At 42.9% G+C, this 20,673-nt stretch overlaps 1 protein-coding gene across 4 annotated transcripts in view; it reads left to right on the top strand.

The window, feature by feature from the left end:
• The window catches only part of ltbp1 (latent transforming growth factor beta binding protein 1), a 432,638-nt gene that overhangs the window by 72,321 nt on the left and 339,644 nt on the right, over positions 1-20,673 (top strand). For all 4 annotated transcript variants that reach the window (XM_059648686.1, XM_059648685.1, XM_059648688.1 and 1 more), the window contains exon 4: positions 9,862-10,022. In XM_059648686.1, coding sequence (XP_059504669.1) covers positions 9,862-10,022 — 161 coding nt within the window. The remainder of the gene's footprint in view (positions 1-9,861; positions 10,023-20,673) is intronic.

Below are 20,673 nucleotides of genomic sequence, written 5' to 3' on the forward strand. Positions count from 1 at the left end.
TCCCAGTCCCGAACCACTTCAACCCCCCCCCACTCCCTGGATGACATGTCCATCCTGGCTGTCCTCCAGTGCCACAACGATGCCACCTGGAAACTGGAGGAACAGCACCTCATAGGGCCTGGGAACCCTACAACCCAATGGTCTCAATATGTACTTTACTGGCTTCAAAATCTCCCCACCCCCAACCTCATCCCAAGACCAGCCCCCTGTCTCATACCTGCCTCCTTGACCTGTCTGTCTTCTCTCCCACTTACCCACTCCACTATCTACCTGCTATGACCGCCCCCTACCCCTCTATTTATTTCAGAGCCCCCTTCCCCTCCTCCATTTCTGAAGAAGGGTTCCGACCTGAGATGTCAGCTTTCCTGCTCCTCTGATGCTGCCTGGCCTGCTGTCTTCCTCCAGCTCCACAGGTATAAAGTTGAACGTTTTAAAGAGATGAAAATCATGTTATTGGCAAACACCTCTCTTTCAGCCTGGAGACACAGTACAGGCAGAAGTATAATTTTGTTAGGTAGCATTAACGCAGAGCTGGATTTCAGTGTCTCTGCATGGCATTTACACTTTTGAAAAACAAACTCTTAGCAGCATGTTTCCCACAGTAACAGCATGTACACCAAACATATGGCTGAATCAAAAAAAGTGAAAGGCTTGAACATATCCCTTTTTTTGCAAGAGACAAAACCAGCAAGAAAACTGACAATAAGAATACGAGAACACCAACTAGCCACCAAGAGACACGACCAGTCCTCGCTGGTCTCAATACACAGGGACAAAGAAGGACACAAATTCGACTGGGACAGCACATCCATAATAAATTTGGCACAAGCCAAACAGAGACATGCCAGGAGATTCCTGGAGGTCTGGCATTCCAACAGGAACTCTGTCCACACACACATTGAACTGGAACCAATACACGAACCACTGAAAAACAAAACTGGAAGTGATCCCAACCACCCCAGCAAACTGAGCTATATAAATAACAAGCGGGACAGAACACCAGCGCTTCACCAGAGGCGCACTGACAATGTCACCTAGCCAGGTGACGAAACGTCTACAATCAAATACACTGGCTCAGTGAGAAAGTCTGAAACCTCAGTAGGTCTTTCTATATAAGTGCATCATGCTTCATGAAAGTGCAAATGAGCCATGTTATGAGCTTGATTAATTACTTTAAATTGATCAATCAGGACAAAAACTAAAACTTCTTCAAAGAAGATCTGGAACAATGATTCAAATGTGATGGAATGAGATACCTCATTTGTAAATATTAAGGTTCAGCACCATAGTGGTTGTCTGGTGTCAATTAAGACTTATTATTCTGTTAAAAATTTGCACATTTTATCTAGCATATTTAGTGCATTTTGAGTGAGTTATACTCTATAAATTCATACTTTTCATGTGTTTCAGTTTAGTTTCTTGGCAAGGTACTGTGTTAGCACAGCCAGAGAAAGGGCAGGGTCATTTAGACAGCAACTCAGTAATTTCCACATTTTGTATACTCCAGATGCTGTCTGACTCACTGCATAATAACAGTGGGTGCCTATAGCCTCATTCTTATTCGTAGCGCAGAATCTGAGCTAAGATTTGTAATATTTTATAGATATTGATACATTTCCTTTGTCAGTCTGTTTGGGAATGAATGGCTGTGATCATTAATTATTCTGGTGGAATTGTAAGTATGTAAGTAGTAGGTATGTTCCATTTCATTATATTCATAATATCACTGTATGGTGACTAGAACAATTGTTTGCCAAATCTCCCCTCCATTCCTCTTCTCTCTCCATTTTCTTTCTGTCAGTTGCTATTTGAAATGGCAGCAATAATTTAATGCTATAGAATTTGTCTCATATTTGACGCTCCTGGACAGAGAAGGAGCAGTGGCTCTCATGAAGCTAGGAGAGGTTTTATTGACTTCAAACCTTAATTAGAACCGTGAAAGGGCATTAGGCCGGGTCCCAGTCAATGAAAGCACGTGCAGATCTTCAATTTCCAACAAAAAAATCAGGTGTCTGGCCAAGTCAATATCCTCCAAGTGCTGTGTCTACAACATGGCTTGAGGCTGTCAAAATGAAATGCTTTCACGAAATCAGTCTCATGCACCACTGTAAAAATAGGCTCTAAATACTTTCTTAATTATGGCACATTTCTTGGAGGTTAGATTACATTGTGTTTACACATTATTTTTCAGCTCTGACATTGCAGAATGTGTATGGACCGTTAATACCGGGGACCATTTAAGAGTTCTTTCAGAGAATTATATTTTCCCCAACACTGAATAAAATGCCAGCTCTGAACAGCTATTGACTTAATACCATTTCGACTTCTAGTAAATATTGTCCTTTTAGCCGCACTCACATTTGGCTTATTTAGTCTAGGTGAAGTGCACCGTTCCAAGCTCTTTCAGCTCTTCCACCCAGCTCAGATCCATGTTTACAGTCTTTGTTCTAATTTTAAGATTTTGGGCAAGCAATTCAGTGCTGGATAAGAGCAAGAATTGTTTTATGCATTGAGTGTTAATGACCTGGAACTCATTGCCTAGGAAGGTGGAGGAAGCAGAGCTGATCAGTTATTTCATAAAGGAGGCTTGATGGTAACAAGCTAACTGGGTTACAGCAATGGAGTGGAGGAATGGAACAGAGTGGATTGTTCTGCAGAGAGCCAGCATTGCCTCAATGGTCCAAACAGTTTCCTTTGTGTGAAAGAGTCTATAAATTCACAAGGTATTCCAGATGAGACACTGTACTGCAATGCATAAAATCCATCACATCCATGCCGAAACAAACAAGATTGAAATTAAACATTCTGAACAGTTTACAAAAATTGATGATGAATATTCGCTTGACTGTAGGTTGTTTAATTTACGGGCATATACTGTTTTCTTCTGTCACCACTGAAATATCTGCACAGAGGCTGGCATCCTGTCACTAAGTCACCCTTTATTTACATAGAGTCATAGAGTCATACAGGACAGAAACAGACACTTTGGTCCAACTAATCCATGCCGAACATAATCCCAAATTAAACTAGTCCCATGTGCGTCTCTTGGCCCATATCCCTCGAAACCTTTCCTATTCATATATCCATCCAAATGTCTCTTAAACATAATTGAACCTGCATCCACCACTTCATCAGGAAGTTCATTCCTGAACCACCATGCATGAACGACCCACTGTGTAAAAAATTTGCCTGATGCCTTTTTCTAAATCTCCCTCCTCTCACCTTAAAAATGTGCCCCCTAGCCTTGAAATTTCCCATTTTAGGGAAGAGTCAACTACCATCAACTCTGTCTATAGCTCTCATTATTTTATAAACATCTATCAGATCATCTCTCAACCTCCTATGCTCCAGTGGAAAAAGTTCCAGCCTATCCAGCCTCTTGTTTTAACTCAAGCCTTTCATACCCAGCCTGGTAAATCTCTTCTGAACCCTCTCCCACTTGATATTATTCTTCCCATAACTGGGTGACCAGAACTGGACACGGTATTCCAGAAAAGGCCTCACCAATGTCCTGTAGAACCTAAACATGACTTCCCAGCTCCAATACTCAAAGGATTGAGCAATGAAGGCAAGTGTGCCGAACGCCTTTTTAACCACTCTGTCTATATGTGATGCAGACTTTAAAGAATTATGTACCTGTACCCCTGGGTCCCCCTGTTCCACAACACTACCTAAGACCCTACCATTAATTGTATTAGGCCTACCCTTGTTTGTCGCACCAAAATGCAATACTTCACATTTATCCAGATTGAACTCCAGCTACCATTTTTCAGCCCATTGATCCATTTGATCAAGATCCCTTTGTAATCTTAGAAAACCTTCTTCACTGTCTACTATACCACCAATTTTGGTGTCATCTGCAAATCTATTAACTATGCCTACTATATTCTCGTCCAAATCATTTATATAAATGACCCAGAACCAATCCCTGTGGAACACTGCTGGTCACAGGCCTCTAGTCCGAAAAGCAACCCTCCGTCATCTCTCTCTGTCTCCTGTCATCAAGCCAATTCTGTATCCAGTTGGCAAGCTCACCCTGAATCTCACGTGGACTAACTTTACTAATTAGTCTACCATGCAGAGCCTTGTCAGAGGCTTTACACATGCACAGGACAGTGGCTGTGAACACTAGCTCGTAGTCAGTCCTTGAAGTGAGGAGATTCTGAATCTCCTGGGTATTTTTCTCCGTCTTCACTACCGCCTGTCATGCTAATGTTTCTCCCCACAGCACCTGTGCTTTACATACACAGAAAATAGAAGCGTACAGCACAGCACAAGCTCTTCGGCCCACGATGTTGTGCTGACCTATTATCCTACTCTCAGGTCACACTACCCTGCATACTCTACATTTTACTGACATCCATGTGTCTATCCAAGAGCCGCTTAAATGTCCCCAACGCACCTGACCCCGCTACCACTGCCAGCAGCGCATTCCATGCACCCACCTCTCTCTGTGTAAAGAACCTACCTCTGACATCTCCCCTGTACCTTCCTCCAACCATCTTAAAATTATTCACCCTCTTAATAGTCATTTCCACATGTGTGTGTGTAAGTGCAGTGACTCTGTGAAGATACCATTGGGCGAAAACTTTATTCAATATTTCCATCTCCAAGGAAACACCCATGTGGTCACTGACCCAGCAACAAACAAAGCCCTATTAGGGCCATGCTTTGAGTGCAGCTTGTCTCCAGACCAGCTGTTTTCCCTTGGTCTGAATTGGCTCCTAACACACTGGAGCGGAATGTGGTCAAAGAAACAAGCTCGTGGTATTCAAAGTAACTGTGTGCAAAACGCTTCTGGTCACATTACGCGGGAACAACCCAGCCTCTGGCTGGGATACGTCATCATTTATTGATCCCACCGGAAAAAAGGTCCCAGGGAAAGACGAAGTGGCAACAGCCCAACCACAGCAAACAGCTTCCTTTTGAGAAGAGAAAGAGATTTTGCGTGGGAGTTGATGTGCCATTGAGGATGTAACAAAAATGAGAAGAGTAAGTGAACAGATCCTGCCTGTGATGGAGGGGAGGTTTTCAATAGACAGTGAAGGTCATGGACAAAGGGATTAATTAGTCATCTCTAATATATGTTAGCAGCTTGTGGCCTGGCTTTGGGGGAGCAATTAGTTCAGTAATGTACAAACGAGGTTGGCTAATCTGTCAGTGTGGCTCCAGGCTTCTTTTTTCCCCTGCGTTCTGCAAATATAATGTTTCCTCCTGTGTTAATCACTGTGAGTGGCTAACTGATTAAGTAATTTTGGACAAGGCAGAATTATATTACTTGTGTAAAATGTGCGGGGGAGTTAACAGACTTGATGATCAGCTGCCCTTCCTCATTTAATCTTTGAAAGCTGCTGGTCGGAGGCAGCACTGGAGTGTTCCTTCTGTGTAAAATGTTCCCCTGTGGTGACCTCATTGGTTCTGCTGCAGTTTTGAATGGGAAATTGGAATTCCCTGAGGAGGCTGTGGGCAGCGATCCCCATTCATGTTGTCACTGTGAGGAGGAGAACATCATGATGTCAGCTTGTTCACTTCAAAGCCTACACCAAGTCTTTTCTCCCCAGCTCCGTCCTCAGATCATTTTCTCTCACCCTGCCCTTTTCAGTCTCTGTGATTGAAAGTGCCTGCCTCCGTTTCTCAAAATAACTCTCCTCGTTTCTGCTTAGTCTGGGGCCACCAACTGTGATTAAGCCTCTTCCTGGAGCTCTTATCACATGACTTGCCCTGCACTCCAGCCATAAATCCACCAACACATCCATCCTAGTGACGTCAGTTGGAAAGTGAAAAGACCTCATTGCCCAATTGGATGATGCTTGACTGCCAGCCAAACAGACATTTTCTTTTCACCTTATTCCAATATTTGGAATAATGTTCAAAGAAATTGCCAAAAAGCATATATATTTTAAATATCCTTTGTCTTCAGTGTGGTGTCCTAGAGATTGTTTCCCAATCCCTCGAGTCTCCAGGCCAATTCTGGAGGTTTGTCAACCCTAGATCTATCATTTGCTTTATCTCTTCCTTCTCCCTCACTGCTGAATACCATTTCTCAAATAAAAATCATTGCCTTCAGGTTCCAGGTCTTTACTTCGACTGGAGAACTTTCTGCAGAAGGGTCATTGGACCTGAAACACTAACTCTGCTTTCTCTCTGCAGATGCTGCCAGACTTGTCAGGTTTTACTGGCAATTCCTATTTTTGTTTCTGATTCCCAGCATCTGCAATTCTCTGTGTGTGTTTTTTCTTGGCTTGATTAGATAATATCTAAAAATACGGAAATTAGGTGAAAGAAAATGTCTGGCTGGCAGTCAAACATCATCCAATTGGGTAATGGGTCTATAGCCGGTAGTTGGAGGAAGGGAAGGTAATTCTGATTGTTACCTTGGGCTGCCACTTCAGTGCACCGCAAGGGAGTGCTGCCCTGCTGAGAGATACCATTCTTTAGAAGAGAAGTGAAGGCAAGGTCCCATCTGCCTCCTCAACTGGATGCAAATGATTCCTGGCACTATTTTGAAGAAGAGCAGAGGTTTTATCCTTGGTGTCCTGGCCAATATTTATCCCTCTGTCAACACCACACAAAAAAAGGTCTATCTGCTCATTGACACATTCCAGTTTATGGGAGCTTTGTGTGCAGTAATTATTTGTTATGTTTTCTAATATAGTGACGACTTCAGATACATTTCTTCATTGACCAAAGAAGGAAGGGACTAAATAAATGCAAGTCTTTATTTCTTTGACATTTTGATTGCAATGTTTGACTCTTTGACCTTTGCCTTCTGTGATGGTTGTTCTAGGGTGAGCATCTTTCATCATTATTGTTATTTGTTTGTGTCAATGCACACAATAATACATGCATTCACCTCAAGCACAAGACACACTATATAATACACATATGAAAAAATAAGGTGGGGCGGACATCCAGCCTGTGACCAGAGAAAATGAAGCTGACAACTCAGTGAATGCCGTGCTGCACTACTTTGATGGAAATGGCTCAGTCCCCACTGACGGGAGGCCACCAGCTTTCTGTGGGTGTGTGGCAGTGAATATCGAGAGCCAACATAGGCAGCACCCTCATCACAGCGAGAAAAGGAGAGACAACTGGAGGTGAAACATGAGGGATGCCCTGGCTCAGACAAGGCCTGGGTTTGAGAAGTCAGACAGGAATTCAGCCCATGCTGTTGGCATCACAAACCAGTTACCCAGCCAACTGACCAAATGGGGATGTGGGATGCTGACATCTGGTTGAGAGAGCAGATTCCCTCAGTCCTGTACCTGCAATGTCAAACTCAATTCTTCGTCCTTCCATTCTGGGGTGACATTTGAAGCCCAAACCCTACGAAACAGAGGTGATGGTGCTGCCAAGTGTGCCACAGCTGATGCACTTGTGGGGAACCCAGGTGGCCACTAAACAGCGCTCTCAAGACCAAACATGTACCTCTGCCTCCGTGACAAATATCACCCTCCAAAGTCTGTACGCCACATTGGTAAGTCTGGGAAGTTTGTCGCTAAACTGCCTCTTGGAGCTACCTGGTGAGTAAGCAGAGTCGGAGGATGTAGTGGAAAGATATTTTAACTGAGCCTGTAATGGCGCCTGATCCTGTCTGACATTGCATTAGTGCACCCTCTTGAAAATCCCAGTGACATGATCTGCTGGAACGGATTCTGCTGGTTCTGGTGGGTTTCTAAGTAGTTTCTGAGGCAGTAATCCAGGGCAATTTGAACAGCCTAAATGTATTGTCACTGTCACTTTCTTTATGCTGTTTTTCCATGCCCTTACAACCTACCTCTGATTGTAACTCTGCCAAACTGCTGCTGTGTCTGAAACTCAGTAGATCCTCCACCATTCAAAGTGTGGATCAGCTTGTTACCTGCAGGGAGCCATTATGATCAAGTGAGAAGGGGTAAATATGGTTTTTCTCTTTTCCCACTCTGTACTTGACTGCGTATTTTTTGTTTTAGAGAAAGAGGTTATGCTTGCCAATTTAATGACGGTTTAAACATTTTCAATGCTGCGACTGTAAAAGATACACTGACAGGACCTGCTCGGTTATTTAACAAAAGAGTAATAGGATCCATTGTACTTAACCAGTCTAATTAAAATGATAAATAAGTCATATTTCTCACACACACACACACACACACACACACACACACACACACACACACACACGCGCGCGCACACACATGTATACACACACAGGCACACACGTGTGTGCACAAACACATGCACACATACATGCACACACATGTGCATGCACGCACATACCCATGCACACATACACATGCACACACACATGCATGCAATGCACACACTCTTTACAGAGTGAAAGGTTGGATTGAGCAATGTAGTTGTAAATTCCAGTAACATTAAAGGGGTTTATGGTTCCTGAAGGTTGGTGGTTTGGCTGGCTTCAGGCTGAACTTGGTTTTGGCGCTGAGGTGATGAAGATGTTGACAGTAGATTCATCACATCTTCCTGAGACAGCAGCTGTTGATTCTTTGCTCTCTGCCCATAGCACATGCCTAATCAAATAGCAGACAAGGCTCAAACCCTGTACCTTGTGTGGAGAAAGGGAGAGAGAGAGAATCCACTTAGGATCTTGCTTTTTCAGCATTTCATTTGCATATCCCCAAACACCTCCAGAACTGATTATCTCCATCTCAATGACCTTGGAATATAGGAGATGCAGTGATACCAATGTTCAGCCGCCTTTGAGACTGATTTAAAGTAATTGGAATGTGACTTTAGCTTTTTGTAAAGTTTTAATTGGGATTTTCCAGCAATAAATTCAAAGAAAGTCTTTTTAATGTAAAGTATGGTTTCACAACAGTAGCGCACACACTCACATCTGATCACCACTCCAGCAACCTGAATGCATCCATCTAGTCAATACTGAGGGAGTGCTGTTGGAGATGCCTGTTTTTTGATGTAAAACTGCATCATTGTCTGGCCTGTTAAGTACAGTGTAAAGAAATCACACAATGCTATTTCACAGAAGTGCAGGAGGTCTATTCCTTGGCTAATGTTTTCTCTCAGTGATCATCACTAATACCTTACCTCACATTGTTATTTATGGAATTGAACTGGGGGCACACTGGCTGCTTCATTTCTGACATTTCTACTGTGGGCGGCAATCTAAATGTACTTCATTGGGGCATACAAAGTTGTGAAAGGTGCTGTATAAATGAATGTCTTTTTTTAAAAATGTAACAGTGGAAAATGCAATTGCCGCAGCAATAAGTGTAAATTTTATTCTGGCTCCCTTCTCAGTAACAAGGTGTAGACTGTGGCTTCTCTGAGGTGAGTGTGGCTGATTCCATTCATCCTGCGTAACTTTGTTGTAGATTCATGGATTGTGTACAGATTGTGTTCCCCAGCTGTTGAAGTTGTGCTGGTGAATCAAGTGCCCTTTGAGGACATTCCCAAGTGGGTGATACAAGTTACCTGAGGGATCAGCCATTCTGCAGTAGCCCGATCAAATATCCAGTAGCCCAATTAAATAACAATGGGTTTTGTGGAACACAACAGCAGCATAATATGACTGGAGCTGCAGTGCATTGCCTCAGAGAGTGGTGAAGGCTTTCAAAAGGCATTTGAGTAATAATTTGTATTGAGAGTACGTTGAGGGTAACAGGACAGTGTGTGGGGGAAGTGGAAATTGCAGATTTGCTCTTACAGAGCTGGCACAGATATGATAAACAGAATGTACCTCCGCACTGTAAACATTTTATGATTCAATGGTGTATAAATTGATTTTATTTTTAGAAGCTCTTTTACTCGCTACTTGTTTAAATGCTGTTGTATTTCACAATGACTGTGCTGTAGGTATTTTTCTATTTAACTATTCTAATTGTTTTTCTCTGTCAGCATGGTGCCTCTTCCGTCTCAACCACTGATGATGCTTGTCCAACGTGGCCAATCTCAACAGTTCACATTTAAACCCAAATATTACAGCCAGAAGTTTTATCCTGGAGGACAGGCTGCAGAAAGTTCGCTGCCTCAAACTTCGTCTGGGAACTCGTTCCAAGGTTAGTTTCACTGCTCTGTCTCTCTGAAATTCCAAAGGTGGACCTTTTAGAGTAATACAAACACATGCAAAAATGACCTGGATTGTACTCTAATAGGGACGTCTTCACTTGCAAGCTTTAACGCATTATAAGGCACAAGGATGTTACCGGCAATTTATTGGCGATTGATCATCTTGTAATATATGTGTAGTAAGGACATTGCCATCATTGATCTTTCTGCATGAATATTACTCTGTACATTGGTATGTGGCATCAGTGACAACTGTGGTTGATGAGAAAATCTCCTTCTGAATGAAATTGTGTTGGAGGGCCACAATATGTACAATCGAACATAATGGATATCTCAGAGTGATTTCACACTTATCATCCCTGGGCTCAAAGGCTAGATACAAACGCCCACTTCTTTGTTTGTGATGTCCTGTTAATCCTTTTGCCATTTCGGGAGCACAGTCCCGACCTAATAATGCAGCAGTCCGTTGGGTTGCCACTAGAAAGTCTGAGCTCAAGGCTTCTGTGTGATTTGAACTCAGAGCCTTCCGAGTTCAAGGTGAGGTGAATCACCAGCTGACACCTTAGACACTCCAGTTTGGTTGGGAATGCTTCAAGCGAACTCTCTTAGTGACCCAAAATGTGTTCTAATGTATTGATAAAGCAAAACCAAAGGTACTAGTTTAACTCTTGTACTGATGTTGCATTATTAGAATTCTTTATGGGAATCAGATGGCTATGAGTTAGGGGCAGGAGTAGGTTATTTGGATCCTTGAGTCTGTTATGCTATTTGATAAGAGTGTGGCTGATCCGATTGTGGCCTCTACTTTCCGATCTACCCATACCTCCTGACTCCCTCATCCATCTAATTCAGCCTTAATAACATTCAATCACCCCACCTCCACTGCTGTTTGGGGAAGAGATTTCTGGATTAATAACCCACAGACAGAATTCTACTTGTCTTTCTTTGATTTAGGAGACCCCTTGTTTCTAATTGGTGTCCCCTACTTTGTGTCTCTTCCACAAGGAGAAAGGTCCTTTCAGCATCCACTCTGTCAGGCCCACTCAGAAGAACACCACTCGTTCTTATAAACTTCAATGGATACAGGCTCAATTTGTCTAACCTTTCCTCATAAGATAACTCCTTCATCCCAGGAGTCAGTCAAGAGAATCTTCTCTGCATTCCTTCTAATGCAAATACACCATTTAATAAATAAGGAGACCAAAACTGTGCACGATATTCCAGACATGATCTCGCCAATACATTGTCCTGGAAGACACTAATCTATACAGAGAGCATGGAACAGTAGCAAAGTTTCTCCGCTTTTGTATTTCATTCCCTTTTCAATGAGTGTCATATTCTTTCTTAATAGTTTGCTGTACCTGTATCATATTTTGTGATTCATGTACCATGGTGCACATATGTCCTGTGTATTGCTGTGTCTCTCCATCTAAATTATATTCTGCTCTTCTATTCTTCTAGCCAAAGTGAACAAGCCCAGATTTTCCCTATTATACTGCCAAATCTTTGCCTATTCACTTAAATTTACACATACATGCCCCTTCGCAGACTTCTAATGTCCCTGACACAAATTATTCTCAGATATCTTTGTATTGTCAGTAAATTCAGCAACCACACATTGAATCTGTTCATCCAAGTCATTTAGTGTATGTACCGATAGGTAGAGTTGTTGAGTCCCTGTTTCTTGTTACCTAACCAATCCTCGAATGCTAGTAATGTTGGGCTGGGCAACCCTTGTTCTAAAGACGTTATTGTAACAAGCTGACCAAATCTATAAGTCACTCTGCCTGCCTCTGTAGAGACGGCTGTAAACTCCAGTCTATCGATGGACATGACCAAGACAGGGAACTTGTCATATTTAGAAATTGGCTGTTTCTGTTCTCACTCTGCTATGTTGTACTGTCGCATGATTCAATTATACTGGTTCACAGATAATTTGATCATTATCTTATTACCTTCAAAATTCTAGATGAATGTTTGTAGATTCCCTCTTGTAAATGAAAAGGAAGCTCACCCTTTTCCTAAAAAGATCGCTGCTTCATTCAGCAGAACCACTAAGGGAACTATGTGTGCCACTGTAGTATTGTGAAATCTGACACCATCACTGATGGTCAGACTAGAAATACTGAAGATTTGTTCTTAGCCTGAGACCTTCCAGGTGACATTGCAGCAGCAAAGTCAAGGCTTCTGGAGCTTCGTTATACAGAAATTTGCTTCAAATTTAAAGAAAATTCTTCCAAATTATGTGTTGGATACTACAATTAGCTAGAGTCAAACTTTGGAGCCAGGGAGTTAGGCATTAGTCAGAGTTAGTGCTTTGCATTTGGATCCAGTGACCACCGGTCTCTAATCGGTCCATAAGTCTTAGGAGCAGAAACAGGTCATTCAGCCCATCAAGTCTCTCCATCATACAATGATATTGAGGTTGATCAGCTTATTCTCCACACCATTTTCCTGCCTTTTCCCTGGAATCCTTAAAACGCTTCCTGATTAAAACTCTGCCTACTTCAACCTCAAGTATACTTAATGGCCCGGCCTTGTCAGCCATCTGTGTGAAGAATTTACAACCCTCTCAGAGAAGAAATTCTTCCTTACCTCAGCCTTAGAAGGCTGATACCTCACTCTGAGATTTTGCCCTCTGGCCCTAGATACTCCCACATGGGGAAACAACTTTTCCTCATCCACACTGTCAAAGTCCTCGAAAAATTATGTATGTTCATGTATGCACGTCTGAACAATGTAATTGCAAGTCTCCCAGTTCTGTTTCAACAGGGTTTAGTTACTGTCACTTTTTAGGCTCCCCCATGAGGATGGCCCAATTATTTAAGACCTTTAACATGGCCAGTCTGGTTGGTAAGGGGAGGCTTCATTGGATGCGATGTGGTAAACACAAACTGAATCACAGTGCCAAAAATGAACTTTTTTTGTGTCTTTTGGCAGCCGATCGAAATGGTCAATCAATATTCTTTCTCTAAATGTTTGGGTCCATTAGGCATCCCTTTTGATTATCTTACTCCATGCTTATAGAGCAACTTTCTTCTTCACTGGATTTGTCAGTTTGCTGGAGAGCTGGTTTGTGAAGCACAGCGACGCCAACAGCACGGGTTCAATTCCCGCGCTGGCTGAGGTTACCATGAAGGACTGTCTTTCTCAGCCTCTGCCCTCGTTGGAGGAGTGGTGAACCTCATGTTAAATCACCACCAGTCACTTCTCACTCTATCTGTCTCACTGTCTCTCTGTCTCTCTGTCTCTCTCTCTCTCTCTGTAATGAGAGAGCAGCCCTGTGGCCTGGTATGACTATGATCACTTTGCCTTTAGCTTCCATTTAAAAAGGACACTTGGAAATGCTTAGCACAATCAAACAAAGTCGATGTGGTTTTGTTCAAGGGAGATAATGCTTGACAAGTTTGCAAGAGCTCCTAAAGGATATAAGAAGCAGAGTTGATAAAAGGGGACCAGTAGATGTGTTTGGATTTCCAGAAGGTATTTGATAAAATGCCACATTGAAGGTTATTGCACAAGAAGATATATCCAGTTATGCTGTAGAGGTGTCAGTGTTGGACTGGGGTGGGCAAAGTCAGAAGTCACACAACACTAGGTTACAGCCCAAAAGGTTTATTTGAAATCACGTCACTGGGTTCTAAACTCATGTCGTGCGACTTCTGACTATGTCCAAATATGCTGGTGATACAAAAATAGATTGGAGGGCAACTTGTGATGAGGACATGAGGAATCTGCAAGGAGTGATGGATTAAGTGAGTGGGCAAGAGCCCGGCAGATGGGAAATTGTGAAGTGATGTACTTTTGATGGGAGAAATCAAACAGAAAACTATTATTTAAACAGCAAAAAACTCCAACAAGTGCAGTACAGAGGAATCTGGGTGTTCTTGTAAATGATTCAAAAACATGTAATGAAGTAGGCAATGGGATTTAGCCTTTATTGCTTAGGGTTTGGAGATCAAAAATAGGAAGTCTTGTTATAACTGTATAGTGTGTTGTTGAGACTGTAACTGTATTGGTCCCCATATTTAAGGACATACTAGTAATGGAAGTAGTTCAAACAAGATTTGCAAGGCAACTTGGAAGGATGAAGGTGTTTTCTTTGTCAAAAATGGTTAAACAGTATTGACCTGTATTCATCATAGTTTAGAAGTATGAGGGCTGATTTTATGGAAGCATACAAGATTCTGAGGGTGCTTAATAGAGTAGATGTTGAGAAAATGTTTCAATTTGTGGGAGAATCTCAAGCGAGGGGTCATAATTACAGAATAAGGGGGCATTCACTTAAAACTGAGATGTGAAGGAGGTTTTCTTCCTACAGAGTAGTGCATGTTCAAGGAACAGCAGGGGAGTTCTTGACAATATTTATCCTTCGCCAGTCTTGCTGAAAAAACGTCAGCTTTACTACAGGTTGTAGGAATTTTCTGTGCGCTAATTAGTTGCTGTGTTCCAACAGAAACTCCTCTTGAACAGTAATTCATTGGTTGGAAAGTGCTTTTGGATGTCCTGAGAATGTGAAATAGACAAACCTTTCTTTCAGCCCACAATGTGTGTTACGAAAGAAACTGATAGCTAATAGAGAGTAGGTGTGAGTTTGAAATTTAATCTTCAGGTTTAGATGAAACTGATAACGCTGTCAAATTTTGCTCATGTGGTTTATGATGTAATCCAAATCCCGAAGGTAAATTGCAGCTTTATTTACTGAATCCCAATCATCCGTGGCCCTATACTTACATCTCTTTTCAACATCACAAGACAAAATATTCTCTCATGACCGTCACGACAAATCAGTGAGATAATGTATGTTGTCAGCTATTGCCAACCAAAACAGAACTTAAAAGTAGAGCGTGGAATTCGCACTCAAATGTAACATTATATATTTGTTTTTAAAAAGTGACAGTTGGCAAAGTGTAAGGTATGGAGTTGAAACCTAATCATGGGTTCGGCTATTAGAATGTGCTTAGTCTTCAATTTAGTTGCTTATGACTTCATCTGATTCTTTTCATTCTATTGCAGCTTTATAATTCACTTCCAGCCTTGCAAAATATTCCAGTTAACTCTTCAGTTCATGGAGGGTTTCAGGTAGACATTTAGATTGGGGAGCTTCAACCAAGGCTATTTGCATATGGAACCTTGCCCATCATTATCTCCGAAATAATACTTCCTTCAGTTTTAGATGATGGAGTGAATAAAATTGTCATCCGCTATCGGTATACAATGAAGCCAGGACTTGGAGCAGAATTGAGGAATTCAATGCATTTGTTGACAGACCATTCACTCAGGGAACCCCTTTTGGCTTGTCAAGCCCACTTTGTCCAATGTGCTTCAGAGGAAGGGAGACCGTTCAGGCAGGGAGAGAGAGAGAGAGAAAGAGAGAGAGAGAGAGAGAGAGAGAAAGACAGAGAGAGAGAGAGAGAGAGAGAGAAATACAGAGAGAGAGAGAGAGAGAGAAAGGAACTATTTTGTTTTTATATTCTGTCATGGAATGTGGGCATTATTGCTTGGCCAGCATTTACTGTCCATCCCTACTTGCCCTTAAGAAAGTGATGGTGAGTTCCCTTTTCAATCCACTGCAGTCCACATGCTGCTGGTAAGCCCACAATGCTATTATGGAGGGAATTCCAGGATTTTGGCCCAGAGACAGTGAAGGAACAGTGATATGCTTCCAAGGCAGGATGGTGAGTGGCTCGGAGGGGAACTTGCAGGTGATGGTGTTCCCATGTATCTGCTGTCTTAGATGGAAGTGATTGTGGGTTTGTAAGGTGCAATTTAAGGATCTTTGGCGAATTTCTCCAGTGCACCTATTGGATGGTACACATTGCTGCGACTGAGCATTGGTGGTGGAGAGCATAGGATGTCTGTGGGTGTAGTGTCCATCAAACAGGCTGTTTTGTTCTGGTTGGTTTCAAGTTTCGTGAGTATTTTTGGAGCTGCACCCATCCAGGCAACTGGGGAGTGTTCTGTCACACTCCTGACTTGTGCCTTTTAGCTGACGGAGTGTCTCTGGGGAATCAGGAGGTGAGCTAATTGTTGCAGAATTCCTAACCTCTGACCTGCTGTTGTAGCTACTGTATTTATATGGTGAGTTGTGTTGAATTTCTGGTCAATGGTCGATAATGGAGGATTCAGTACTGGTGAAGCCATTGAATGTCAAGGTGTGATAGTTAGATTGTCTCTAATTGAAGATGGTCTTTGCAAGGAATTTGTGCAGCGCAAATGTTACTTACAACTTATTAACTTGTTACCACACAACTCTGCAATGCAGATGGTAATCTGTGCTTGATCAATTATTAGCTTTAAAATTTATGATTGTTAGATTGTTATTAATCAAAGGTATTCAGGGATATGGGATAAGGTTGGACTATGGAATATTGGGATTTCTAAATATGATATTGGATTATATATCTCAATTTACCTGGATGAGTGCTGCTCGAACCACCCTCAAGAACCATTCAGAGCAAAGCAGCCCAGTTGTTTGATATCTGATCCACTGTCCAACGTTGTCTCTACTCTGCTCGCTGATACATAGTGGCAGCAGAGTGTACCATCTACAAGATGAACTTGCTAAGGCTCCTTCAACAGAATCTTGCAAATTTTTATCCTGGTCTTGAATGCCAAGAAGTTCCAGGGCAGCAGATGAATTGGAACTGTTATAAGAGACAGAGAGCCTATGTCATGAAATTATATATAATTTACAATGAGTTAATGCCATTCTGTCCAACTGGCCTCTACTCCACACATCCCTCTCCATGTGTTCTCATCAAACACCATCAGCATAACGTTCAACTCCTTTCTCCCAAATGAAGCCTCAGCTAACTGCTTTAGGGTTGTAAATTCCACATTCCTCAAAAAAAACTTGCATTTATGTAGATCCTATCATGACCTCAGTACTTCATGATTAACTAATACTTCTGATGTGCAGTCAGTGTTATGAGGAATCACAAAGCAAAATCCAAAAGTCAACAATGTGATGGTGACCAGATAATCAGCTTTTGTGACGTTGATTGAGGGACCATGTTGGTCAAGGAATGAGGGAAATCTCTTCTGCCCTTCCTTGAAATAATGCTGTTGTCTAGTGCACCTCAGACTAACTTCTCATTTGAAAGTCAGCTTCTGTGAAAGTGTAGCACTTCATCAGTGCTGCAGTGGATTTGTGAGCGAATCATTGAGTCCCTACAGTGTGGAAGCAGGCTATTCAGCCCATTGAGTCCACACTGATACTCCAAACAGCTTTCCACCAAGTCCCAGCCCTCTCTACCCTACCACGTTGTGTCTCCCTGGCCAATTTGCCTAGACTGCACATCTTTGGACTGTAGGAGGAAACTGGAGCACCCGGAGAAAACCTACACAGACACGGGGAGAGTGTGCAAAGCCCATACTGCCAGTCAGCTGTGGGTAGAATTGAACCTGGGTCTCTGGTGTTGTGAGGCAGCAGTGCTAACCACTGAGCCACCATGCCACTCCATCAGGGTGGAGGATGGTTTATGTTGGCACCGTTAAAGCGCACTATTCATCTTTAGTCTAATGAGTTGCTGCGTTGGATAAGCAAAAACGTGTCTGCACTCTCAAATGTTTGTAAAATATCCTGTGTTGTTTCCTTGAAGACACGCAGGGATGCTCCTGGTGGCCTAATCAATACTTATTCCTTATTTGACATCATGAAGAAGCAGATAACAAGGTGTAGCGATGGATGAACACAGCAGGACAATAGCATCAGAGGAGCAGAAAGACTGACATTTTGGGTCCAAACCCTTCTTCAGATTTCTCTAAGTTGAGCACCCACAACTCTCTGGGATAAAGTTATGAACATTCACAACCCCTAAGTGATGAAGTTTCTTTACATCACAAACCTGAACAATTGACACCTCATCTGGAGACCAAGACTGCTAGGTCTAAGCCATCCATCCAGCAGAAACAGCCTCTTAGCACCTACACAGTCAAGCCCTCCATCACTTCTATATGTTTCAGCCAAGTCAACCTCTCACTGTTCTAAGTGTTGCCAGCTTGTTGTGTGAAATTCACATCCATCTCTTGTTGATTCCAGACTTGACTATGCCAGTGTTATTCTTGACTGGCTTTCCATTTTTCACCCTCACTAAATGATCTCAGTTAAAATTCTGATCCTGTATCCTAACTGGCGCAATGGTATGTACATTCATGTCATTGCTGGCCTCCATTGACCCCTGGACTGCTCCTAGTCCAGAAGCATGTTGATTTTAAAATTCTCCTCCTTGTTCGTCAGACCCCACTGTGGGTACCTCTCATCTCTGCCATGCCCTTCAGCCCTGCATCCCTCCAATACTTTTACCCTCTGTCAATTCTCAGCTCTTGAGCATTCCCAATTTAAACACCGCACCATTGGTGGCTGTGCCTTACACTGCCGAACGTTGAGCTCTGAAGTTTCCTTCCCGAAAACTCTCTCACTTGCTCACTCTTCTTTCCTCCTTTAAGTTGTACTGTAAAACCTACCTCTTTCTCCAGGTTTTTCTTCACTTGTCCTAATATGTGTCTTGAAGTCAGGTTTTGCTTGTTGACCCTCCAAGGCATTTCTCAGGAGTTACCTGCTACTTTGAAGAATTGTTGTAGAAGTGCACGTCGCTATTTCTACAAGTTATATGCTCTGATTATCTCCTGGGTTTGTGCAGTTTAATTGCACTTCAGAGTAAAATCTCCACCCGTGGATCTCTGGACCTCGACATCAGTCATCTTGTTTGTGAAACAGACTGGAGCTTTCAGTGCCTGCTCTACATTTGCCATTTAGGAGTTTGGAATGCACAGTGCGCCAAGCTTTCTTTGTTGTGCTTCGTTCCATACGGTCCCTGGCCTGCCCTATTTAATATGTGCTTGCTGCAAACTAATGCTTCAGGGCTGGGGTGGTGGGTGAGAAGTAAGTGGCAGACTCTCAAATGCACTTGGAAGGAAACGAGGAAATGGTTCTTGAAAGCTGTGGGAAGACCTGTCAGCCTGTGAGAAGCCCTGACTGTTCATGTGTGCAACAGCTAGGGAAGACCAGCTGATTCTGTAAGGACTGGTGAGCACTTTCTGTGGACTGTGCTGATTCTTGGCTGCTCCCCGGCTTTCAGTTGATTCAACCCAGTGAAAAAGCTGGCCAGTTTAGAAGTTGGCCTCAAACACCTGCAAAGCCATCACCTGCTTTCCAGGAATGGCTGAGCTGTTTACAGAGCTTCAGGTGCTGAAGGTGTTTGTTTCCATGTAGTGGCTTGTTTTTGGGGGTCAACTAGACATTGCTGAGGGGAAAGTTTTGTCTTCAGTTTGTTCTGGAGTTCCACAGAAAAAGTTGAACCATTTCTTACTGTGGCCTATCCCCCTCCCAACTGTGAGACAACTGGAGGGTCAGTACCTGAAGCTGGTCCTGCCACATGCTGGGGGAGATTCACCTCACAGCGACCTGCCTTGAACTGATTTCCAAATAGTCTCTCTACGCCAGCCCCCATTCCCACCTGGAGTGGGATTGAGCTGGTACCTCGCACTCAGGTGAAGGTGAAAATCCATGGTGTCAAGTTTCCATGGAGTTGAATAATCACAGAATTCCCTACAGTGTGGGAGCAGGCCATTCGGCCCATCGAGTCCACACCACACTCCAAAGAACATCCCACCCAGACCCAGAACCCTCAGGGAGAAACTATTTCACCTCATTGTTATCTTACATGGATGGCCCCTTTTTCATGTTATTATATGTCAGTGACAGTTAGTGGAAAGAAATACCACAAGATTTGCATTTGTAGAACACCTTTAGGATGCCTCGAAATGTTTGACAGCATGTACACAAAGGTATTAAGTGTAGAGGCTGTTGCAATGTAGGACATGAGGAGCCACTTTGCATGCAGCAAGCTCCCAATGATATAATAGAAATGATATTAATGTTGATTTGGGGTATGCCATATGCCTATATTTCAGTTGGGTAAACTGCTTCTTAATTAAAATAGTGTGATGTCAGGGAACATTACAAAGCTGAGCCAACATGCAGTGCACCTTGAATAACTGCTGCAAACTCAGTCCTGAAATTTCTCACCAATTAGAAGTAACATAGACGTACAGGAACAATTAATGGAAGTAAAATCACTTCCAGCGTTCATCCAAAGCCCCGTTTGCTCTTTGTATCTTGTGTTGCTCTGTGTGTCCTGCGTGTTGCTCTGTGCATCTTCTGCGTGTTACTCTGTGTCCTGTGTGTTGCTTTGTGTGTCCTGAGTGTTGCAATGTGCATGTCCAGCAAGTTTCTGTCTGTGTGTCCTGCGCTCTCCTCTCTGTGTGTTCTGTATGTTGCTCTGTGTGTGTTCTGTGTGTTGCTCTGCCTGTGTCCTGTGTGTTGCTTTGTGTGTGTCCTGCGTGTTGCTTTGTGTGTGTCCTGCATGGTCCTCTTTGTGTCCTGCATGGTCCTCTGTGCGTGTCCTGTGTATTGCTCTGTGTGTGTCCTGTGTATTGCTCTGCCTGTGTCCTGTGTATTCCTCTCTGTGTGTTATGCGCATTGCTCTGTGTGTGTCCTGCGTGTTGCTCTGTGTGTGACCTGTATGTTCCTCTCTATGTCCTGCATGTTACTCTGTGTGTGTGTGTGTGTTCTGTGTGTTCCTCTTCGTGTCCTGCGTGTTCCTTTGTGTCTGTCCTGCGTGCTCCTCTCTGTCT

This window comes from Stegostoma tigrinum, chromosome 9 (assembly GCF_030684315.1).
Source record: "Stegostoma tigrinum isolate sSteTig4 chromosome 9, sSteTig4.hap1, whole genome shotgun sequence".
In the NCBI taxonomy this organism is placed as follows: Eukaryota; Metazoa; Chordata; class Chondrichthyes; order Orectolobiformes; family Stegostomatidae; genus Stegostoma; species Stegostoma tigrinum.